General features: G+C 44.9%; 1 protein-coding gene across 4 annotated transcripts; it reads right to left on the reverse strand.

The window, feature by feature from the left end:
- Positions 1-71: 71 nt before the first annotated feature.
- On the reverse strand, positions 72-23,334 carry srfb (serum response factor b). 4 transcript variants are annotated; one of them, XM_047603112.1, is made up of 8 exons: positions 22,211-23,334; positions 18,176-18,442; positions 9,047-9,284; positions 5,748-5,909; positions 5,353-5,463; positions 4,756-4,953; positions 2,876-2,952; positions 72-2,390 (listed from the first exon to the last, which is right to left on the reverse strand). In XM_047603112.1, exons 1-8 carry the CDS (start codon positions 22,862-22,864, stop codon positions 2,295-2,297), a joined length of 1,803 nt encoding a protein of 600 aa, XP_047459068.1. In that variant the 5' UTR covers positions 22,865-23,334; the 3' UTR covers positions 72-2,294. The 4 variants fall into 4 exon arrangements, with proteins under 4 accessions (XP_047459068.1, XP_047459069.1, XP_047459067.1 ...); XM_047603113.1 differs by having other exon boundaries at positions 2,851-2,952; positions 5,748-5,912; XM_047603111.1 differs by having other exon boundaries at positions 5,748-5,912; positions 22,211-23,333.
- Between the last annotated feature and the right edge of the window lie 863 nt (positions 23,335-24,197).

Below are 24,197 nucleotides of genomic sequence, written 5' to 3' on the forward strand. Positions count from 1 at the left end.
TCAGAAGTGGGACGAGTCTCATTGCTCTTCTCTCTCATGGCCAGTCTGATTGATTTTTTTTTTTTTTTTTGGTAATTGTACAGTGTGTAGAGACATTGAGGTAAGGTGCATGCTCACTTCTCCTGCGAAATAACCAGAGGCGATAGCCGCTGCAGTCTCATGTGCACTCAGAGGCAGCGGCTCGTTTGTTCCTCATCGGCCGTCTCCATCGCTGCTGTTGAAAGACACATTTATAAGGCTTCATTCAGGACAGCGTGGGTTTTGTTTTTAACATTTTCCGTCCCCATTAAAAGAAAAAGGAAATGTTCATCAGCAGGAGATGTAGTCGTTCTTTGAACAGTTTCATCTTGTTTTATTACAAAATGTCTGTACAATAAAACAAAAACAAAAAAAAAATACACAAAATAACCTTTTTCTTTCAAGGTGAAAGCCACTTTTCAGTAATCCCGTGTCAAAAGAATATTTCCGAATGCCTGTCTTTTTGTTTTTTTTTTCCCCGACATACATGATCGCATGAGCAGAGAACATAGAGCATGAACGTGACCTCTCTTAACTGAGCAGCAGTCAGTGTGGGAACTTTATCCTCTGTCCGGTTTCTCTTTGGCTTCAAGCCTGCCACACTCCAGCCATCCAGCTAATTCTGGAGTCAGAAATCTCACTCTCTCTCGGGGGCGCGGCACAGGATTGTGTGTATGACAGGTCCAATGTCATGCGAGATGCTCTGGAAACGGGCACGTCTCCCTTTACCTTGAAATGGTTTCGAAATCAGCCATGGAACAGAGGCACTATGGTGCAGAAAGAAGGCTCTCAGTCTAACAACTCATTCTTAATGCTCGCCGAGGTACACACTACGGTTGCAGTCAGCTAGGGTCTTACAGTTAAAGGAGTATAGTAACATTTTAAAAGCACCAGAAGTCACTTCCCAAATTAAAAGATCCTTGTTCTTAGAAAAATAGTCATTACCGTTGTAATGCTGCAGCATTTAGACCAATAACAGAGTGCTTCCACACAAGGAACTAATGCGAGTCTATACAGTGTCATTACTCACTCTAGTTAAACAGGAGGTTTGTGTCCAATGCCTCGACTCCTCGTTAGTAGCATCATTACAGTTACAGAGCAACAGGTTTACAGTGGAGCAAAGTTAATCTATTTAACCGTTGGAATAAAAAGGTTTGTAACCCAGAGGTGGATGAAGTCGACCATAACTTAAATATCATCGTACGGTTATTAACTGCTCATATTTCTCCGATTTGACATTAAAATCTGACAAAAAATTATTCCCTTCCGCAGCTTTAAGAACGTGTGCACTAAAAATCTAAACTCAGGGCTTCATTAGAAAACCAATCATGTAAAACTGATATGACACCAAATGATCATACCATCATCAGCTGTTGCACTTAAGTCTTCCTAAAGAGTACGTCAACAGTAAATCGAAATATGAAATATCAGGGGACAGTCCTGCAATTGTCAAAAAAAGTAAAGTAGAAAAACATCCAGCGTTCTTTTTCCATCTCGCAGTGAAAACTCCCAACAGCGTGACAGTATATCAACATGTGATGGTGTATTAAATTAATTTACATTTACATGTAAATAATTCATTTTCTTTATGCAAATAATTTTCATGTACATAAAAAAAAAAAAAAAACACTACGTAAAAAACAACTACATGCCGTTGCACAAACGTAACCAGGCTAAAAATACAAGTCAGTTTAAAAAAAAAAAAAAAGTTATGTACATTTCCAAATTTTTTTTTTTTGTATATATATATTTTTTTCTTTTTAGGTCAATAAGCGCCTTCCCGCTCATTTACAAACTCAAGATATGCGTGCACACACAGACACACGCTTGTGCACGGATTGCTCACACTGGAACATTCAGACAAACAAATGTCTCTTTGGCTGGTGTGAAGCTGGTGCACTTTGCAGTGTGTGTGTACATGTCATTACACATTTATTTTTCAAAAAAAAAAAAAGAAAAAAAAAGACACGCACACGCGAAAAATAACACCATCTAACAGCATAGAAAATAGGTTCCAACAATGGATATAGTGATATATCTCCTATGCATTTGCGAATATATATATATTTATATACCAAAACATACTGTATAAGGGTCTGCCACACATATGCCCTTGATTGTGTGTTTACATGTACTTTAAAGTCACATTCAGAAGTGTGATGTGAAACTGTAGGAAGGCATCAATAAATAGAGATGTCAGTATGTGTGTTTGTGTGTGTGTGTGTGTGTGTGTGTGTGTCCCTGGGTGTGCCGTGTTAAACAGCTCCGGCCGTCCGTCAGTCGCTCTTCGAGTTCTGTGCTGCGTCTAGGTTCACCACCTGGAGCTCCGTCAGGTTACTGCTGCTGCCGCTCGACTGCTGGCCAATCACCATCTGGAACGGAGCACAGCTATGTCAGGAGATGGTGCACGACAACAGCCACAACACCCAGCACAGATGGAGATCCTGCTACACTGTCGATCATGGAGGGGTGTAAAGCTGCGACAGATGCTGATGTTTTCTCTACTATTTGGGTCGTTTACTCCATGAAACAGCATTAAGAGCTATTAGGTTAAATTAAAACATTAGACCAAATATAACCTTGGATTATTTTACACTAAATTCTCCAAATAGTCATCACGACACTGAACTACAGTTCCATGCACTGGTGTTCATCAACTCTACCACATGTGTAATCAAGATGCCAGCTGACCATTCACACTCACAAAAAATAAAACACAAACAAACAAAAAAACTGTGTCACTCTTGTGGCCTCCGTGTGCCAGTGCTCTGTTAGGATGCATTAGTGCAGACACGTGGCATGCTGGTTGCATAGGGAATATGAGAGTTTCACTTGTAAAATGCAGATCTTGCCGTACTGGGTGTAGCTGCACTGCGGAGACGGGGATCTGCACCGTGCCTGGAGGTGCTGTGAGGAACACCTGAGGGACAGCACCTGTGGGGGGAGAGACAGACTTTGGTTTCAATCGACAAAATTCATTATTTTCTTGTGTTTTATTTTAAAAGGGAAATGGAATGTACACATACTGGTCCTTGTACTTCTGACTATATCCGAAAAAACACCTCTGCTAAACTCAAATATTAAAAAAAAAAAAAAAAAATCTAACATATTTAAGAAGTTGATTTTTGGTCGTTTACACACTGCCTGCTAGGGAGTCGCCATTTTGAAATGACGTAATGGAATACGTCAGGTGTTGGTTGGATCCTGGTTGGATCCTTCTGAACGCCGTTGGAAATGGACGATCCCGGTATAAATCATATTGACTATGCATTTGAACCGATACGTGGCGTGGAAACCGAGCAGTAGTATCACTAAGAGTGGGGGATGAAACTATCTGGTGTCAGCTGAAAGACGTCCGAGCGGAAACACTGCAACGCTCCGTTTGTAGGAGGTAAGCTAAGCTAGCTGGAACCACACGTTAAAATATATGATATGAAACAAGTGCACGCTACATTTATCCGACTAAAACGACACGTCTTCCGCTATCTATTTCCGCCGTCTCTTCCCTCTTTCACGCCTACCGCGATGGGAATCACCAACCCCGTGACGTCAGGGGCGGTAATACGGCAAGATAGCGGCGCCCAAGTTAAAAACCAAACAAACAAAACGTAACGACAGCCGTTTTCTTTTTATGTATTGTTGATAAGAGCGGAATTCCGCCTATAAAATGTAGTTTTGTTGATTGAGGAGCAATCGGTCTTTGTCAGGTGATGTCGCACTCGCAAAGCCACAGCGCATTTTGGGTCATTGGCGCTATTTTAGTGAGTAAACATCAGGGTGAGTTGCGGTTTTCGTGAAAGGATGCAATAGAAATTCAAACGGTAAAAAAGTTGATCTTGGTGTTGGCTAGCTGCTACAGATGTGGAGGAAACTAGAAAAATAGCTCACAAACCATAGTTTAAAGATATGAGAGCTGAGTCAAGTTTAAAACTTTATTCTTCAAAATCTATATACTCAAAACATACAGAATAGTATATTGACATGTGAAGCGACTCGTTTGGTTTTGTGTAGTACACCTACAATGTTTGAGTTTTTAAAAAAATTTGAACCTGTTTTAACAATAAAGTGTATATATGACATTTAACATAACTCTGGCGTTATTGACTACTGTTCAACACTGGCAAGTCAACAGTAGATATACATCAAATGGAAATGAAATTTAAAGAACAAACTATGTATGACAGACTGAAAATTATGCCATGGTCATTAGAGTATCATTACATGATGATGCTGTTCTGCCTCAGAGCTCCAGCTGCTTGCCCTCAGGTAAAACGGATCGATATTATTTATGGTAACCAACTTGGCCGAGTACCTGTCTCCGGCATCTTTGCCGAGTTTGTCTTGGTATCCGCTCGCTTGACTTCTGTTTTTCCATTTTCCACTTTCAGTGAAACCTCCCTTGTTTTCTGCTCACGTTTTGTTTATATTCCACCATCAAAAATTGCGATGGGGGGCGTGTCACTCAATTGACTGGTCATATGTGGTATTTCACCTGTGTGATCAGTTAAAATTTAGCTCCGCCTAATTTCTCTTGGCAAAAAGGTAATTGCTCGGCAATTAGTCATGTGTCACAAAAAGTACAGGTCTTCAGATTTTGTACGGGAATGTCTCCACAGACACCCAGTTCCAGAAACTACAAATGATAACATTTCTGGCAATAGCTAGTGAATCATTTTGAGACCACCAGAAACAACAATGACAAACAAAATATAAACTGTGTAGGGTTCAAAGCCTCACCTGTGTCTTGGCCTTGTGCATGGGACACCTGCATGGCCGAGGTTCCCTGGGAGAACGCGTTGAGCACAGCCAGGCCCCCGTCGGCCAGCGCTGGCGTGGAGGCGTACATCACCGTGTGTGGGCTGGGGTACATCATGTGACCCGCCACGGATGTTGGCATCGACGAAGTGACAATGGTTGCTGGGAGACTTACCGTTGCTGGAAGGAGAGACAAAGAGCATGTCACACGCTGGGAAAGAGTTGGCCAGCAGATGGCGCTTCACATCTATGTAAATTCAAACACAACTTCTACTGATGAAATGTGTAGTGGCACAGATACTCTTTCCTGTGGGACCCATCTCATTCTAAACGGGAGCAGAAAATACAACAGATTCTCATCTTAAAGGATGAAAAGGCAGAAAGTGGGACAGTAACACAGATCAGGAGATTATTTCCATTCAACTTGATGGTGTAGATTTGCATTTTCTGACTGTGACACGTCACCCTGTTTTCACTGGATTCACCAATGATGCCATTACGTTCCGTTTTCACAATCTGGGGCGCCGGTGTGTTTTTAAATGGGAAATCCATAAACTCATCAAGGTGGACTGAACTTACCGGTGGAGTTTGTGGAGGTGTGGGAGATCTCAGGGCTGCTGTCACTGTTTGAGGTGGACTGGGTGTTATGATGTACTTGAATAGCTTGGAGCTGCTGGGGGACCCCTGCTCCTGGAGACACACAGAGAGCATAAGGCCATTACAGCAAGTCATTAAACACCTCACCCGGGGAACAGAGGTAGTGGAGGCTGGGATGTGAGGGGGCAGCAGAGAGGGTGGCATATGGTAGTACTGTCAACCGAGAGAAAAAACGAGTCGTCGTGCAAGTAGCGTTAGTAATTCATTATGTGCATGATCACAGGCAGAAGAGGTAGCAGTATTTGCAGCGGCAGCTTTATGGAGATAAGATTAGTAAATAGGCAGGCAAAGTGGTGGCAGCATGCAGAGCAGGTCACCTGTGAGGGAGACAGCAGCAGGGAAGCGGAAGACAGCCTGCTGTCCCTGCTGTGGCTGCGGGGCGGCGGCCAGAGCCTGACCATGCTGCCCCTGGAGGGCCAGGGAGTGCTGCTGCAGCTGGCTCAGAGGAATGGTGGGGGTGCCGGGGGGGAGAGGAGTGCCTGCTGCCGGGGTACACACACATACAGGAGGGATAAGACTAAATGTGAAAGGATAGTACAGTTTGGAAAAAAAAAAAAAAAAGTGGCAAAAGGTGCTCTCCAGGCGGAGTACATGATCGCTGTTGGAGGAATCATCGATAAAGTTGTGAGAGACAGGGCAAGGTTCATATTCTTAACACACCATATGGAAAATTTAATTTCTCCCATCATTGGCTAGATGATACGACTGGAGGAAAAGCTGGGACGTCACGTATAGGATTGCTGAAGAGGAGTTCTGATCTCAAGCCGTCGCCATCTTGGCAGCGTCTGACTCCATTCAACTGTCGGCTAATTCGGAACTGGGCTAAGCTGAGGCGAGCAGCTAGCAGCCTGTGAGGGTACCCACATGTCACTAAGAATGGTTGCATCTTCCTTCATTTGTTTCCTGTAACTGCTTGTCCTCTAAAGTGCCGTGGGGGGGCTGGAGCCTATCCCAGCTGTCATCCCAGACCCTGAAAAAGTCTGTCGCAGGGCTGACCACATCTTTAACTATGCATAAATTAGCATTAATTAAATGGGTGAGGTAAAGAAACAAAACAAAATCACCCCTCGTACAGTTGGCATCAATGAGGAGATTAGCTACACAGACCCAGGTTTTAACCTGAAGGGGAGCTCTATGGTGGCGGACTTGCTTTTGGAGGTTTGCCTCAAGTGGCCATTTGATGAACTGCAGTTTCTAGCACTGCTGCTTCCTCTTTGAAGCTGTTGGGACACAGCTATGACACTGACACCAACTGTCCATCAGGGAAACAGCCTGAAAGTGATGGGAGGGTGTTAATTGTGCCACTTGTGTGTGTATTAGTGGATGTGCACAACCCGTATTAGTTATGGGGGGCTACTTTTAAAAACATCTTCAACTGGTCAGAAACTCCTGCTTTTATAACGGGTCAGTGAAGTAATACAATAACAAATTTAATGACATGACTGAGACTAATATTAAATAGGACACTTTAATGTTCTTTTAGGCACCCGTGCAGATGTGTTCAGGTAAAAAATGTGAAAAAGAAACCTTGTTATGGGACGTGTGATATAAATATTTAACTGAAGAATTATATATGTGTTTTGTAAATGCTAAATACTTTAAATGTTTACTTGTTTAAATGCTCCATTATCAAAGTGTTCCATCAACAAATTGCAAATAATTGCTCTCAGAGAGTGAATCTGGACCCAAACCATCACATTTGCTCATATGCTCTGCAGACAGTTGCTGCAGCAGGGTGGGAAGGCCCTTTCAAGCTGTCAGCTGAGGAGGTTTTAGAGTGGGAGGGTGTGTTGTTCCACCTGGCGCTGCCGCTATGTGCCAGACAGGTGGTGAAGAGGAGAGAAGGGAGCGAGCGAGCAAGAGAGAAAGCAACAGAGGGAGGGGGTGAGGGAGGAGGCGGCAGAAGGAGGAGAAAGATGGTGAAAGAAAATAGAAGAGGAAAAAAAATAAAAAATAAGAGGGCAAATGAGACAGAGTCACTGTCAGTCAAAATAACATATAGGACCCATTAGTGGCCATCATGTGTCTGTCCTTTCAGCTGTGGCACAGCGCAGATAGCCAACACACTGCAACAACTAGCAAGTGACATTACTGCCAGGACCGAGAAACACTGACGAGCCTTTGCAACCTACTCTCGTGATAGAACATCACGCCAGTCAGCACTTTAACAGACTTGAAAGTTCCAGTACCCTGAGCTGGTTACAAATAAATTCTATCGATTTGAATTTCAATGTTAGCCCTATTTGCATGGGGTTAGTTTTACCCGGGACATCGTGTGATTCAGAAATCACCCCCTGACGTCATGTGGCGCATTTACGAGGGTATCATCAATTCGTTTTACTCAAATTTACGATCAGTTGTTATGACTCTGCTACTTTCTGCCTCACTCCATTGCATGTCAGAGACAGTTTACGTTACTTTGCAAATTATAATGGATGATAAAAATATATTTTTGATACTATTAATCCCGGGGAAGAGATTACCAACGACCTGGTGGTATTTAGATGACCTCCACCTTTGCCGATGAACAAATTAATGGTTAATTCAATGACTTAATCAGTCTAAACGGGTGAATAGTTCAGAAACATCTCGACTTAGCGCTCTAATGTCTGTCTAAACTGAATTATATCACATCCTTTATGATTCTTAAGGGACAGAAAAGAAAGCTGCAAATCAAGCAAAACTCAGGCCTAAATCACAGAGATGTCGATTCAAACTGGATTTTATCAGAGGACGAGAATTATGGTAAGTCACTTGCAGTGTAATTTTAACTTTACAAATCAGGGATATGGCCGATTCGCACGGGATTAAGATCATAGACGAACTCTGGGATTATTACAAATTACCAAAGGTCCCCAGGTAAAACTAGTTCCATGCGAATACGGTTTTTGTCTCATGCTTTTTGGGAAATTGTGATCTCTTAGTGGGGCTTAGACGCGATACCTGTAAGTGTAATGAATAATTACTGGAAAGGTAATTTAGAGACCACCAAATCTGAACCTGCAGCTCCAAAGTCCTCGCAGAGTTGGGGAGGTTACAGATCCCTTGTGGAGCCACTCTTAATGAAGGGTCATGTCTAGTTCAGGGCCACTCCGTCACGAGGCTTCGACTCCACGAAGTACAGCTCAATTATAATTTCAGCACAAGCCACCGATCCAACATTGAATATTCATGACTAATTATGGGCCTTGTTCATCAGCCCTCAGTGCCAGGTCTATTGTGTCCCTCTCACCTAATTATTCTTGTCCCCAAGAGACAATCAAAGGCAGGGACAGTCGCCAACAGACGTGGCTCCCCTGGATACTGGGGGGGCCTTTGTTAAACCCGAGGACGCTGAGTGTTGGTGACTGGCTGTGAAGAGCTGTTGCGTGATGTAAACAGCTCAGAGAGAGAGGCACGACCACCCTGAGATGACAGCTGAGGTCGCATCACAGCGCCATTCAAATTCTAATCAGCTAATAAGCTTGACAACATGGTGGCATTAACAAAACATGAAGGCTGGCTGAAGTGTCATTTCTACTCCAATGGATGAGGTGAAGAAAAAAAACAAAGAAAAGAAAGAAAGTAACTCTGGACAGTGAGGACAAGGAACCTCATGTTGTACCGGTCTACGTACCTGGCATGAAAGTGAAGCCACTCGGCAGCTGCATGACCCCCGTGGAGGCGGAGGTTTTGAGGACGGTTCCATTGGCGCCGACGTTGCTGTTGGCCGAGACCGGGGCCAGGTAGTTGGTGATGGGGAACGAAGGTCCAGTGCTAACCTGCATGGTGGTGGAGGTGGTGGGCACCGTGGACTGGGCGCTGCTGACGGTGCCCGGTAGGCTGGCTACCGTGAACGTCGGCTTCAGCGCGTCCTGTGGTGGAAAAACCGAAAGCTGAGAGCTGTAGGAAGACAGGTCCGGGAGATTTGGTGGAATTAAATTAAAATTTGCGAAGGAAGACGAAGGAATTGAGTGGGGAAAGCGGCAGATTAGTTTTGCACTTCCGAAAACACCACATTTTAGCATATTGTCGTGCAGGCTTCAGAAGGCTGGGGCCTCAGTCAAAGCAAATAAATGGAACTTGGGCACTCCATTGATTTTAGTTTGTTTGCCTGAAGGTTGCTGGAACCAAAGAACACTGAATCCCACAACAGCAGCATCATCACGAGGACACCTAAAACAACAACTTTAATGGGGCTTTTCCTCTTTCAGCAGCTGAATGCAGGGTAGGGTGGAGGAGAAGTCTTTAATTCTCACAGCGTTTCAGGGATCAATGGTTGCCTGATAGAAACCAGAGCGCGTTTTAATAGTCACAGGGTAAATGACATAAACAAAGCTAGAGAAACAGGCTGCGACCCCACTAATTACATCCGTATGTTAAATACGAAGCAGCGCAGGAAGCCTTTCTCTGAACAATGCCACTCCAGTCGCAAAGCGCAGTGGGTTGTATTTACATTTCAGTGCTAGATGGCTTCAGAGGAATAATTAAAAAAAACTAAACAACGTTACAATGTTGCTCCATAATGAAGGAAAAATATATAGTATTATCAGCAACATTATAGAAACATGCGCATCTTCGGCGAGTACTGTGACACCAGAAAACTCAGCGTCACCTACTGCCGTTTATCCTGCAATTAAAATCCAGCTACTGTGCCACGGCTCTCTATGCTCTCCAGGAGTTACTATGACAACTAACTGACCATGTAACCTGACATCTTTGCAAATTGCATGGAATTAAGCCACAAGCTCACATAAACTAAGATCAAAAGGAGGTTAGACGGTAGCATCGCAGCATACGCCGATGTGAACGTTCATTGAACAGGCAAACAGGATGTGTCGGTGAGTGGGCTGCATGATAAGAAGCAAGATGGGTGTTAGGCCGCGACTATAACGCATATCTAAACCCACCGTGACTGTTTTCACGTACTTGCACAAACACTTATCACGTGATACTAACGATCTTATGTAGCAGAATGGAAATAAGCCTGAACATTAGAAGGTATTTAAGAGAGTCGACAGTTCTCTGTATATATCTGAAGGTTTGATTCCAGGCGATTAAACACAAGCAGAAAAAGGAGCTGCATGCACATCCCATAGCAAGCAGATCTTGCACATATCCACAAGTGCAGAGGACATCGTAACGTATGCCAATTGTTGCTAAGAAATGCTGCCTTCTGTTGCCAGAATTAGGTGGAGAAAACATCCTGCATCCTTTGCTGTCCTCAGTATTATTTAAAGCATTGTGCATCACCCATCTCCTTTATTTACGGCTCTACGCGCACTGGGTCATACACACACAGAACATTATGGACCTTGTATATTGTTTTGTATTGAATGACCTGAATTGCACTATAAACTCTAGAATTTGTCCCAGTTGCCCAGTGTCCTCTGCATTTTGCCAACTATTTTGAGGGCAGCTTCCTGGTGACAAACTGTCAAATATTTGATGTTATGAATCAAAAACTCCCACATTATTAGGCACAAAGAAGATTAAGGCTGAGCCTGAACACGGCTCCTCACTCTTTAGGTGGCCGAGTGTTTTTGGAAGCCACAGAACTGGGACAAAAATTATTAAAGACGCAATGTGAATAATGCATGCGTCACATCAGAAAGGCTTACACGCAGTAAGCAAGTCAGTGAGGTGTGTTGCTTCTCACAAGATGAATGGTTCTAATAAAAAACATCAAATCTGTTATCAATAACACGTAGAAGCAGGCGAAGCCAACTTCTCTTAGCAAAGCACTATTGGTTTTTATATGTGACTGATTACGTGGGTGAGAGGTGGAGGATCCAGCATGGACTCTGCTGATAAGGCCTCCCAACCACACACTGCCATGCAAACATACAAATGGAGCTACTGTAAGGATTGGCTTGTCGTTTAGTGCCACACTGCACCCAATCATATCTTTGTATTTACGATAATCTTGCAGCGTGACTCACCGTGATGATTCAAACAAAAGTTTCATTTTACTTTGAGTTAAACTAATGAATAATCACCAACGCCACAGTTAAGTCACACTATTCTGGACTTTGTCGGGGTAACAGATGGAGAAACAGGTGCGGTCTTATAAAAGAAAAAAAAAAAAAAAAGTAGCTCTGAATCACAAGAGCATGCAAAACTCGAACTACTGCAGCTAGTTAGCTAGCTAGCTAGCTAGCGTGCAGATCAGATCCAGGCTCTGCTGAAGTTCTCTGACAGTCCAAGGTCCTTTACCTCTTTAGTTAAACAGCAGCTTGGGAGCAGAAGGGGGAGGGCCACACAGATTACTCACAGTTGTTCTGCCCTTTCAACCAAAAACGAGAACTGAATAAATTCGCACGAAGAATTATCTACCGGGCATTTACAGCTGTACAACCATCAGCTGTGTCATTCATCAGAGCGGTTGCTGACAGTCGCTGACAGAGTGTGACACAGCTGTCACCACGACGTCATTCTTCTTTCCAATCCATGTTCATTAAAACCGCACAAGACAAATCGGAGTAAATTACCGGAGGAGTTACAGGTAGTATAGTACGGCAGGTATAAAAATATATTAAATAAGATGGCAACACCAGAATCAAACCAACAGGAATTTAAATACTCAAAAAAATAAATAAATAAAGAAAGAAAAGATAACAGCTTATGTAGCGTCACGGTGCAGTGACAATTTGCCACTTTTCAACCACTGTTTTAGCCCGAATGTGACTATGTGTGACCACCTGAGCAGACTCGGACCTGTGTGAGGTTTGGGACAGGGGGCAGGGGACATAGGACAGGAGACAGGGGACAGGATAGGGGCGAGAGTACAAACAGCTGAGGGTACAGACAGCTGGCAGGAAACATGAGCACCTCTGAGGGGAATTAACCCTTTCCCCGCCAGCTGAGGCGGCAGGAGGCCACGTGCGAAGACAGCCGCCATCTGACACTGAGCAGCCTCACCATGGCTCTGCACAACACCACTCAGTTCCTGTAACACATAGAGATGCTCCTTCTTGTACAATTGTTAAAAGAAGAAAAAAAAAAGTAAATGGGACAAGGGACAAGGTCACCGTGTTCCAGCTCGCTAAACTGCTCCGTGGAGAAACGAGCGTCTGCTCCAGCTTTTGCTGTCGAGATCCAACTAGGACTGTTTGGCTTTGCAACATGTGTGACCACCCTGATTCTAACCTGTGTGGTAAATCAAAGAGTCTAATCTAACTGCCACTATCTCTGACCTACTTAGCGAGCTTCTCCTGACCCACTGCTTTGTTTGACCATCTCTTGTTCGACTGGCCCGTCTATAAACGGTGCTGGCTTTTATTTCAGAGTCACGGCAGTGCATAGTAAACATAGGCCGCAGTGGTGTCATGCATTCCTTCAGGCCACAAGCGAGAGCAGAGGATCATCCTGGTGATGTAGCCAAAACCTCAGCTCTGTCATTTCCTCCTTGAGTCCTGTCCATCCCCTGCTCCTCTTAATACGCTATCGTACATCAACTCCCACCATCCCTCTGCCGCCTTACTGGAAAACATTTGGAGTCTAATTAGTCTAGGAAATATATTTTACCAGAAACAACTGGTCAGTTAGGGTTAGGGCACTGAGGCCCATAGGACCCAAAGGCCCCTATGGGCCTCAGTGAATCATCCCACAGATACCTGATCTAGTAAATTTGGAGGCCAGGTCAACACCTTTTTCATGTTTTTTGGGGTATTCCTAAATCATTTGCGCGTATCTGTGTCAGGTTGCATCGTGCTTCGGCTGGCTGCTGCCATCCAGGAGTGGGTGTCTGGTCTGGTCTGGTCTGGTCTGGTCTGGTTGGTTGGTGCATGTCTAAGTAACATCCACACAAATGCCAGGTCCAAATGTTTCCCAGCAGAACAGTGAATTGTCACAAGATAATTATTTACTTCTCCCCGTCAGTGGTTTTAATGTTGTGGCTGATCTGTGCATATTCTTTTATTGAGAAAATTGGTAGAGGAAGCCAGACGAATGTCCCTGCCCACAAATTTGTTGTGTGGGAAAATTGGTCTAGGACTCATCTGTTTGGCGCTGGTTATGGAGTTAGATTTGTTAACACAATGACGGACTGTCCACTGCTTTCAGAGGTATTTTTTCCGTCATATTGGATTAAACACACCTCTTCAAGTAAATGATGTGCAACCGGATTCACATTTTTGAGATAGTTTTACTTATTTTCACCCTAGTTTACCTTTTTACAACAAAACCTCACTACCAATTGGGAAAAAAAAAGAAGTGTCAAGAGTCTGGTGAAACATACCACTTAGTATAATGAGACACAAGAATGGGGCAAATTAAGATACAATTTATAGTGGTGCAAGTGGAGGGCTGGGTCTTCTTGAACAAGCAATAAATCCTCTGGAGTCAAACTGAACAGCCACTGAGAGCGCCATCCGTAACCAGTTACGCAATCCATTTTGCAAAAGAGGGACAATATTTTTCTAGTACATCTCAAGCCTCCTGTCCCTGATATTTGCACAATGAGCATATGAGGAAACCTAATAGGCAAACAATCAGTATATAGAACTCAATAAACTTTGAGAACCACAGCGACACACAAGATATCAGCCACTTGGAGCCCTTTATAAGATCTATTAGCATGCTGCTGTCTGAAATGTTCATTCTTTAAGGTTGTAAATCTGATATAAGATTAAAAACAAAAGTCGCCTTCCTAACATCGCAGACATCAGATTTAGCGTCGGAGGAAACGAGACAGTAATTAAAAAGAGAAGGACGCAAATGATTCCCTACTCATGAGGGATTAATGATTCCAAACTGAAGGTGACAACTGGCAGACCCGCGCTGTGTTGTTTTGAGAGCCCATTGTGCAGTTTACTGGTGGCTGGCCCTAGTCTAATCTCCCATTTGCTGGCTCCCATCTCCCAGTCTGTCACCCTGCCAGCAACATGGAATTTGCAGCTCCATTTGGGACTGCTAAAAAAGGCAAGGCAGCCCAAGTGGAGGAGGTGCAGCCAATGGCGGCTGACCTGTCCAGTTGCTTGCAGTAAAATAAGGGGGTGGAAGGGAGAGGGGGTTTAAAGGGAAAGGGAGGAGAGGGTGGGGTGGGTGGGGGGGCTGACATAACGTTGCCTTCCTCCCCCCCTCCAACGCAGCCATCATGCTCCGTACACGTTTATAGATGTGCAACATGCTGAATAATGACGCCGTCAAATCGGTCATGGGATGTGTCCAGAGCCAAACAAACATGGCAGCCGTCGGTCACAACAACGGCCTCAGCGCGGAAGGTTTCTGGTCAGTGTTGCTTGACAAAAAATGTGAACTGCGATAATGAGCGGAGCGGCAAATAAACTTCAACGACAACAGCAGTGACACTGACGGGGGGGACGGAGGGAGAGGGGGATGAAGTAGAGGAGGGGGAAAACCAGACTGTGATACTGAGAAATCGCAACTGATCCAAGAATGAGTTGTGGGATTTGTTATCCCCTCCAAAAATAACCCAAAAAGCATAAAAACATCTGTACGACAGGCTCGTCTAGGATTGAGGAGTAACCACAGACGAACCTAAACTCTGATGGGGGCAAAAAAAGAAAAGCACAAGGAGACAAAGTCTGTGCGATTCAATACTTGAGTATTGTTTATTCTATTTTATCTTATTATTTATCTTTTATACAGTCCACTGTTTTATGTTTGCTGTTGCAAACTGCAATTTCCCCATTGTGGGACAACTAAAGTTTTTCTAATTTCTCCGACAATGTATTTTTTGTGTATTGAACATTACATCTCCCAGAATTCTTTTCAGGAGCTCAACTTGCTGCAATCGTCTGCAGAGCAACAGCAAAGTGAAGATTTTCCAAAAATAAAACGAGTCACGCACTCTAAACTTAATAATGAGCTCAATAAATGGACTCTTAGAGGAATAATAAACTAGATGTTATCTGACGGACTTCTCTGTTTAAATGCTCTAGACCGCTATTATCCTCAAGGACAAACACTAAAATGTGTTTTTAATATTTTAAGCTGCTGCTCCTTTGTACCAGTGCACGACTCATTATTCACATTATTGAATATTATTAACAATTTTGAAAGTTGGCGCTTTCCGATGTGTAAACAAGGAGGAAACGGTTGCTATGGTTACACTGAAGAATATCCACCTATCAGCACCTTTAAAGTCTAATCTGTGTATGTGTGTATGGGTGTTGGTGTGGGTGGGGGGTTAGTTCAAGAACTTTCTCGAAGTTTCTTGGCTGGATTTAGTGTCTTCCTTGACTCTTGAACAAACCGGCAGAGTCTGCCTCCTTCTAAGAGTCTCTAGTGGTTGCCAGTAAACCCCCCAGGACTGAAAGATGACGCCAAGGTGGAAGTGCCAAAAACTGCAGTTCTGCCAAAGGTCATTCGAGTCTGGCTCGAGAAGAGACTCGGTCCCCCACAGACCTCAATGTTACCATGCCCCATTTTACAGCATAAATAAACTCGTTTACGGTTTTGGTCTCTATAGCTAATTTCATCATTTATGACGACTGTGCTCATACAACTCAACATTTTCTACGATTAAGGTCACCGTCTACATGAAATCCACCCAGCTCCACCTCTTTTTATCAGTTATTATTAATTAGTGTGGAGTTACCTTGAGTCAGGCCCTGCCAAGGTGGGGGCAGCTGGAACCACCTTGAGCTGCTTCAACACTGCTCTCTAGCAATACGATGGGTGACCTCACAGTGGGTTCGCCCATAGTCGTAAGGAAAGGGCTCCGCTAGCCCCCGTCTTCATCGTGAACTAGACTAATCAGAACCAACCGCACAAACAAAAGAGCGACAACCATCGATGCAAGAAGGAGAATGAGTGCACTTCCAAACATTAGTAAACATGCACGCCTTATATTAACAGTTCCTGATTCAGATATTTTTCCACTTATGTGTATTTTTTATTTTTTTTTCCTTTGACCAGTGTCTGTTTTACAGTATCTCAGCACCACAATCTTCTGCTCTCACGTGACTTGTATGAGCAATGCTAACAGCAACAAATCATGTCTACTCCACATATCTCCTAAGCCTCCTGCTTCTGCTTCTTCCCCCCACCGGCCACTGCGCACCCTGGATTGTTTAGACTGGCTTGGACTGTATGCATTACATGCTACTCTTGTGATGAATATCATCCAGACGCAGAAGAGGTTCAAGCAGCCACCGCGCGAAGGACCTACTGCACAGAAAGAACCCCATAAAAAAAAAAAATAATAATAATACTACTAGTAATAAAACAAGGTTCTCTGTATCCACCTGCTGTGTATCAACCATAACAGTGCTGATCCCGACATGGATCAAACACTGGCAATTTCTAGTGTCTCCCGCCGTTTGCAGGGTTCATGGGCGTCCATGCTGGTCTCCCACCCTCGTAACTGCAGTGGGGGGGGGCGGGTCACAGCGTCGCTGCTGCTAAACAGACATCACATGAAACGGGACAAGAAGTATTGCTCAAACGTTTCCCCTCCACTCTCTCATATCTACGTCCATACCTCCCCTCCATATCACTAAATGAGTGGTGGTGGTGGTGGTGGTGGTGGGTGGATGGAGGTGGGGTGGGGGGGAATCACAGGACTCCAAAGACAGCTGCAGCTTATAAGGAATGTGAGGGGCCTCAGCCAAGAGTGCAGGCAGGGAAACCATACCATATATGGCAACAGAGGCAGAATCTAATTTTTATCAATGAGCGGAGCGGGCATGAGAGTGGCTTAACGTGCAAAGGTTGATCCCCCATCCTTGACGGTGTGTGGTACGTGTCGGTTAGCACCCAGTCAAAGCGGCATGCGGGGCAAAGAGGAGGAAGCGTCCGTCATCAAAGCGGCATACTTGAGCTGCGTAAACAGTGGAGGGAACCTCAGCTTCTAGCACGTGATCGTGCAAAGATGTCAATAGTGAAGCGTGTCCGCTGCTAAATTAAAATGTTTTCCGTCAAGGTATTTCGGCTTTTAGATGAGTTAAATTGCTGTGGTGGAAAGTAACTTGTCACGAGCAATGAGAATTGGTCTTTACGTCCGTCGTGGTGATTTCAGACGGTTAACAAAAACAAAATGTGTGATATTCTAATGTTTAAAGAAATAAAAGTTCTGTTTAACTAGCTGAAGGTTTCATCCGTGAACATAAGACGGCTTAGTCCCAAAATCAAATATAAACAGCAATGTCCTCCATATCGCAGGCTGCGTGTTTCTCATCCTAACACAGCCCAGGCCTGCTGTGATTTATCTGTCGGAGTGTTACGAGGCTTTCCTGGATGAGAGGTCAGAAAGGTAAAGTGTAGACAGTTCCCCTTCAGAGCAGAGCAGGATAATTCTCCACATCTTATCGGACTCTCCCTCCAATCTGCAGTCCTTTGAAGGACCTGCTGAGACTTTTTTGGTTTCATTAAAAAGTGGTTTGGTGCTCAGAACCAAACCCGGACCAGGCCCCAACCAGGAACTTCACGTGCAACAGATGAAGGTTCAAAACTGTGTTTACAATAGGACAAAGATTATTTTCCACAGCTGCTTGTGGGTTTGATTTATTTGTCCTCTTTGTATCCTGGCCTTTTCTGGAGGGATTTCTCACTCCATCATTAGTGCCTTTCTATGTGCTCAATCAGTTTTTTTTTTTTTTGTTTTTTTTTCCCACATTCGCACTGCAATTTGCATCCGTTGCTTCTGATCACAGGGGAGAGGTAAAGAAATGAGCCCATTCAAGTTTAGGGGGTTCACAGCTGCAGCCTCACTATGATCTTTCCAACATAAACAAGAGCTCACTTCTGCCTCGAGCACCTGGAGGATTGGTCTACAATCATTACGCTTTTTGATTCTCACCTTCGAGTCACCCATGCTCTCTGACTCAGACACCTGGTAGGTGAGGTCCGTCTCCTCGAAGCCCGTGGCGCTCATGCGCTGGTCCATGGAGGGGTCGGAGCGGGGCGGCGAGTCCGGCGAGTTGAGGCACGTCTGGATGAGGGCTTTGCCCGTTTCACTGGTGATCATGGGCTGGAGTTTGCGTGTGGCGAAAGTGTAGACGTGTCCCGTTTCGCTGGCCACGAGCAGGAGAACCTGGGTTCCCGTCAGGGTGGAGAGTTCATAGGCCTGGACGAGAGAAGAAGAAACGAGCCAGGAGTCAAGCTAAAACACCAAAAAGATATAGTTCGCCAAATTAGGGCTTGGATTACATTCACATCGTGCGCAAATTAATCTCAACAAGAGAGCTTCCAAACATGAATCTTGTGGAAAAACGCCAAGAAAACACTGGAATCTATAAATACTCCTGTAGCGAGCTCTGACGTATAGCACATATGAACCTAAAATAACACCAGATAAGTCTCCCAGAATAGAGAGTGTGATATAGCTGAGAGACTGATTACAGCAAAGGGGCTGATTTGCAAAAGCGGGGGGGGGGAGTAGAAGTAATGCGGTCTTGATGGAGGACATGAGGAATCGTTCTCCTTTACACTCAGAGGTAGCTGGCTGTAAAATGCGAGGCCTCCATCGCGCTCCGCAGCCTTGTCATTTATTAAACAGCGCGCAGCAGATGCTCGCATTCAAACTCCCCAGAGTGAAGGGGGGGGGGGGGAGCACACCGAGATTCGAGCTCCATCCAGCACAAACACACGCGCGACCAAACGCATCCCGACGCTGCACTCGGAGTGAACTCCTAAGAAGGTCTTTTTATCTAAATGAGTCATCAGTTATGTGGATTCTGGTGCGGTGAAGGCGCTGCGCCATTACCATCACCTTGGCCAACGCCGTGCAGCCGCAGCCAGTTGACAGATGTGCCATTGTGAGCCGGGAGTAATACTCCGCGAGCGCAGCAAAGAGGAAGGGATGAATCACATTCAAATTAAAAGGATTTTATTGAGCCCTTATAAAACCGCATATTTGTCTGCTCCACCATGCTCTTTTAACACTGCGTTCATTATGCTCTGGTCCTCATTATCGGCAAGCTGACCATATAATTGCCTTTTGCGTGTCCTAATAAGGTGAAAGAGACCATAAAAGATAATGATGACATCTATTACTATCGTGGCGCAAGCACACTCCGTGTTTGTTTCCCCCGCAGCACTTAAAAACTTCAATTACATCGCGCTTTTGTTAAGAACAATGTTAATAGCCGTCTCCGGCTGGTTCTACAGTTCACCTCGCCGAGTGCTAATGCAGCCTTACAGGAGCAGGTAATGAACTGCACATCGAGTCGCCCTCCTCCGCTGCCATTTCGTTTGATTAGCCGAGGGATCTCCAACAACGGAGCCTGATGTTTGGCCAACATCCAAGACAGAAAAGGGGCTAATTTGTCAACTTTAAGTGTGCTGCGTGGCAGCACAAACCCCGACCTACACAATGCTTTAATAAGTTTCCCTGCTCTGCTGATTTTCACATAAATATTTATGACTGCAGGGTGTGTGGTGGTGGCAGCGGCGGTGCTGTGTCTTTGACTGTAATTGGTTCCTCCGCCACACAAAACATCCCGACCAGGAGTATTTATTAATAACAAAGGAAGAATAGATGCATTCAACCAACGTAACAGGTTCAGTATGTAGCAGCGCTATTAAAATATTGTTGTTTGTCTGCAGCCGGCCAGAAAAATCAGTCCCAAACTTAGCCTTAAGAGTCGAAAGTTTGGAGTTTGAATGGCTTGAAAACATCCGTCGCAAAGACCTCAAGCAAAGGACGGCTTCACAAAGCAACTTATTGGTTTTGTTAGTATCGATCAGTTGACTCGCAGAAATGCAAAAGAAAGAAAAAAAAGAAAAATAAATTATAATCCGTTAAAAGCCCAGAATCTCAGACAGATTTAGAATTCATGTGTGTTTATATATGATTGTAAATTGAGGTTTTGAGTGCTTGTTTGGACAAAATGAGATGTTTTTTAAAGGATCATTTAAAATTAATCCCAGTAATTTCACTTGAAGCTGCAGCTTATTTAGAATGCAGTAATGACTTAGTTGTTTGCACCAAAAATGAACTAATTGTCCACTGAAAGTTCCTGAAAACCGTATAATTGTTAAATACCACCAAGTACATTTTTTAAAAAAAAAAGGCATAAAATAAAGCGGAAATGAGTAAAACACTTTAAGTTTTCATATAAAAAGAGCAAATACTTAGAAACCATTAATGAATTATCACAACTGTTGCTAAATTAACTTTGTGTTAATCAGTACTAGACGTGTCAAAGCGGAGAAAATCCAGGTGAAAACAATAACATAGCTGCGCCCCATTTAACCTTTGCACTGTGCCAGCTGGCTGCTTCAACCTACATGGAACTGAGCCATAGTTAAGGTTTACCAACACCTGCACACATCCTGATATTACAAGTCAACTTATCTGCTGTCTACAGATCATCAAAAATGGAAACATGACCTATTCTCGACAAGAAAAAATGGAACAAACAACAGGTACTGCGAGTATTAAGTGAGTAATCCTGCAACTCAAAACGTGGCGACTGTGCAATGGACGTGGCAACGCGCACGTAATCTACGGCATTTATAAAACGAGAACAAAAGAGGCCTACGCTGCAGTCACTGCATCCTTCAAAATGAAACTGGGTTCATCCGAGAAACTAGTTTGAGATCGAATCTACTATGAGTCTTCCCACTCCACCCACCTGTCAATTTCTCTGATGGGTTGTCATAGTGTGGGCAACGTTTTCAAAGATCTCCATCCCCACAGTGTGTCAAATTGTGTTCATGTTGCCAAGAGCCTACATAAAGACACCTCAGTTTCCACGACAACAGTCTGGGATACATAAAAAAAAAAGAAAAGAAAAAAAAAAAGAGAGAAGCACTGCAAGTGCGTTGAAAGTAACGCGGGGACAACTAAAAACTCTGGTGCCGCAATAAAGCACGGCCCGCAAGTGTTTATTTGAAATCATAATGAAAAGTGGCCGAGCCTGCTGCACAATAACTGCTGTGGCCGGTGGTCAACAGCTGCCCCTGGGTCTCCAGATCATCAACTTCAGATCACTGGATGCCAAACACAACTGCTGCGTTACAGGAGCCGTGTGAGGGGGCTGTAAATTTGCAGAGGATTTAAGCTTTGTATGAAGTAGACAGTAATGGAGGCAATTATGACTACCGAGGAGCGAGGCTGTTCTCCTCTAATGTCGCCCGCTCCTGTGCCAGACTCCACTAACCAAACCAAAACCAAGAGAGAGGCCGTCACTTTGAGGCTGGATGCTTCCGTGTCCAGCGACACACCGCGTGTACAGACGGTCCCCAGGTTCTCGCTTCTGTTTGAGTGCTCTTTGACCGTCCTCTGATCTGTTTCCCCCCGGGGTTTAGTCAGCTGTTGGCACATTCAGGCCCACTGCTGCTCACCGCCACATGGCCGCCGCCGCCGCCGCCTGCAAGCAAAGCCTGGCTTCGCAGTGACAGGCTGCGCGCTGATGGTCAGTCGGTGTGTGAAAGGTCTTGGGCGGTTGTGTGTGTGTGTGTGTGTGTGTGTGTGGGTTAATTTATCTGGAAATCTGCGTGTGGTAGTTGGGGGGTGGGTACGGTCACAAATAGAACTGTCATTTGCTCAAGTCTATTTAAAGGCCACAGCTTGTCATGGACGTTCTGACTTCCTAACATCCAACTGAGACACTTGGTGCCACAACCGTTTTGTCTTTCAGGGGAATTTCGTTGACACTAGATTTGTCAGCATCGCATGAAGGAGGCCCACAACATAATAGATTACATACTTTCCCACCCCACAGGTGTTATTATTACTTATCTTCAGGTGGAGCTAATATGTGTGAATGAATGAATGCATACAAGAGAACATGCCGTGAGTTCTGCTGCAGGATATCTAGGCCAATCAGCATAACAATCTCAAATCAAACGTTAGCTGGATGAGATCCAGAGCCATCACCTGACTCACCTTTTTCATTATGCCCGTCTTCCTCTTGCTGAAAGTGGTGTACCGTCTCAACTTGTTGTCAATAAATTCCATCTTGATCTTTACGCGCCCACGTGTCTTCTTCCCCGGCTTTGCCCCGGCGACCCCTCCGGGCACCATGCCGTAACCCCCGGGAGATACTCCCACCTCCTGCCCCGCCACCGCGGCTTCCATCTCGCCTCTCTCCCGCTTCACCCCTCTCCTGCTGTCCCCGAGTGAACCCACTGGGTCATCATCGTCTCCGGAGTCCGAGTCGTTATCCGAGCCGCTGCACAGAGGAGCGCACTCCCGGTCCGGCTCGAACCGAGCTACGTGCGGCAACACGACCCCCGTGTTCAGCCCCACCATGTTGCTTTGGACGGCGGTCTGCAGCGGGTTCACTCCGGCTCCGTTCCCCGGTCTCACACCTCTCGGACCACCTGGACCATTGGCACCCAGCATCCCGGCGGCGTCTCTTTCCCCCAGTCGCCCCGCGGCTCCGGCGCTCTCGGCGCTGACCCCCGGTAAAGCTTGCCCTGCTCTCACCAAAATGGGACGAATCCCGCCGCCGACAACCCCCGAACCGTGTCCTGTGGTACCCCTGCCCGAAGCTGACCCGTTTCCAGATGGTGCCGATCCAACCTGGCTCGGTAACATTATATTTACTAGACCGAGTCTCTAAACACCAGCCAAAGGAGCTGGAGCAGCTTGTATCGTTAAGTGACTGATACAAACGCATACACGCCAGGGCCACAAGATGTAAACAAACCAGGCCAGTTGCGGGTTTAGAGACTCCAGGAAATAATACAAACTTTCGAAAGTGATGCTGCCCCCAGGACCCTTCAACCCCGGCTCAGTTTGGTTCACCCTCCTCCTCTATTTCCAAAACTCTGAGCACTTTCTCAAAAAGGAAAGCCGAACGACGCCCTCCATGCCGCTACGCCGAGCCGACTAGTCCGACTGTAAACCGAGAACAAACGCCGGAGTGGATCTTTTACTTTCACGTACGCAGCTTAAACTCAACTAAAATCGCAACATTTCTTTCTCCGTGGCTCGGAAACGTGAGGAAATATTTTAATTTAAGAAGCGAGGGCACGGCGGCGGAGCGCTACAACGACGGGGGATCTACTTCCCTCCTTATAAAGCGATACAATGTTTCCTTATTTGGTGCTGTCTCTCCTTATTTGGTGAGTCACAGCGTCGCCTGTCGATTGGCTGAGGATGATCTGAGTACGGCTGTGATTGGACGACGGGGCGCGCTTATTAGAATAAATACCAAAATGGTTGCGCTACCGACAACGTCACCGCGGACAAGCAGAGGCACCAAAATAACAAAACATTCAACTTTTTTTTTATTCCCCGCAGGTCCAGCTGTGCCACTCAATGCAATGTTTTCCCAAAGCTAAAATCCCAGAGCACTTATTTATGTATCCGCGCTGGCTCAGCGACAGATTCCTTACAGTAGATATTTAAATAAGGAAATCCGATCTCCAACAGGTCTCATATCATCCCAATAATCTCATGGATTAAGATCTCACTTTAAATTAAGCTTTAATCAATAATGGTAAAGGTGCTTTCAGGTGTAGAATTATTAGTTTGAGAAACTTGCATGCAAGTTGCAGCACGTTATAGTTAAGTGATCCTGCACAGCTTCTGCAACAGGCCTTTTTCCACATTAAGTGATTGAGCAGGACCAGCACAGGTGTTACTAATATCAATAATGAAGGCTTCACCCCTGCAGGCCAGTAGGCAATAAGCCAGACTGCAAAACGAAACAAGCATTATTAATTTTCCTAAATGAAAAGATCCTCCACAGGAAAATTAATCAGATGGTGCTTCAGCGCTCTCAATAAACTACGCTTGATATCAAACCCCACCCACGTGGCACTCCAGGCAGGTTAAAACAAATGCCAGGTATTATGGTATTTGAAAGTGTTTTTATTCACCCAAGATTTGATTGCACAATATAAACACGCATTGGCTTTTATTA

The sequence above is a fragment of the Mugil cephalus genome, chromosome 13, assembly GCF_022458985.1.
Source record: "Mugil cephalus isolate CIBA_MC_2020 chromosome 13, CIBA_Mcephalus_1.1, whole genome shotgun sequence".
NCBI classification, from domain to species: domain Eukaryota; kingdom Metazoa; phylum Chordata; class Actinopteri; order Mugiliformes; family Mugilidae; genus Mugil; species Mugil cephalus.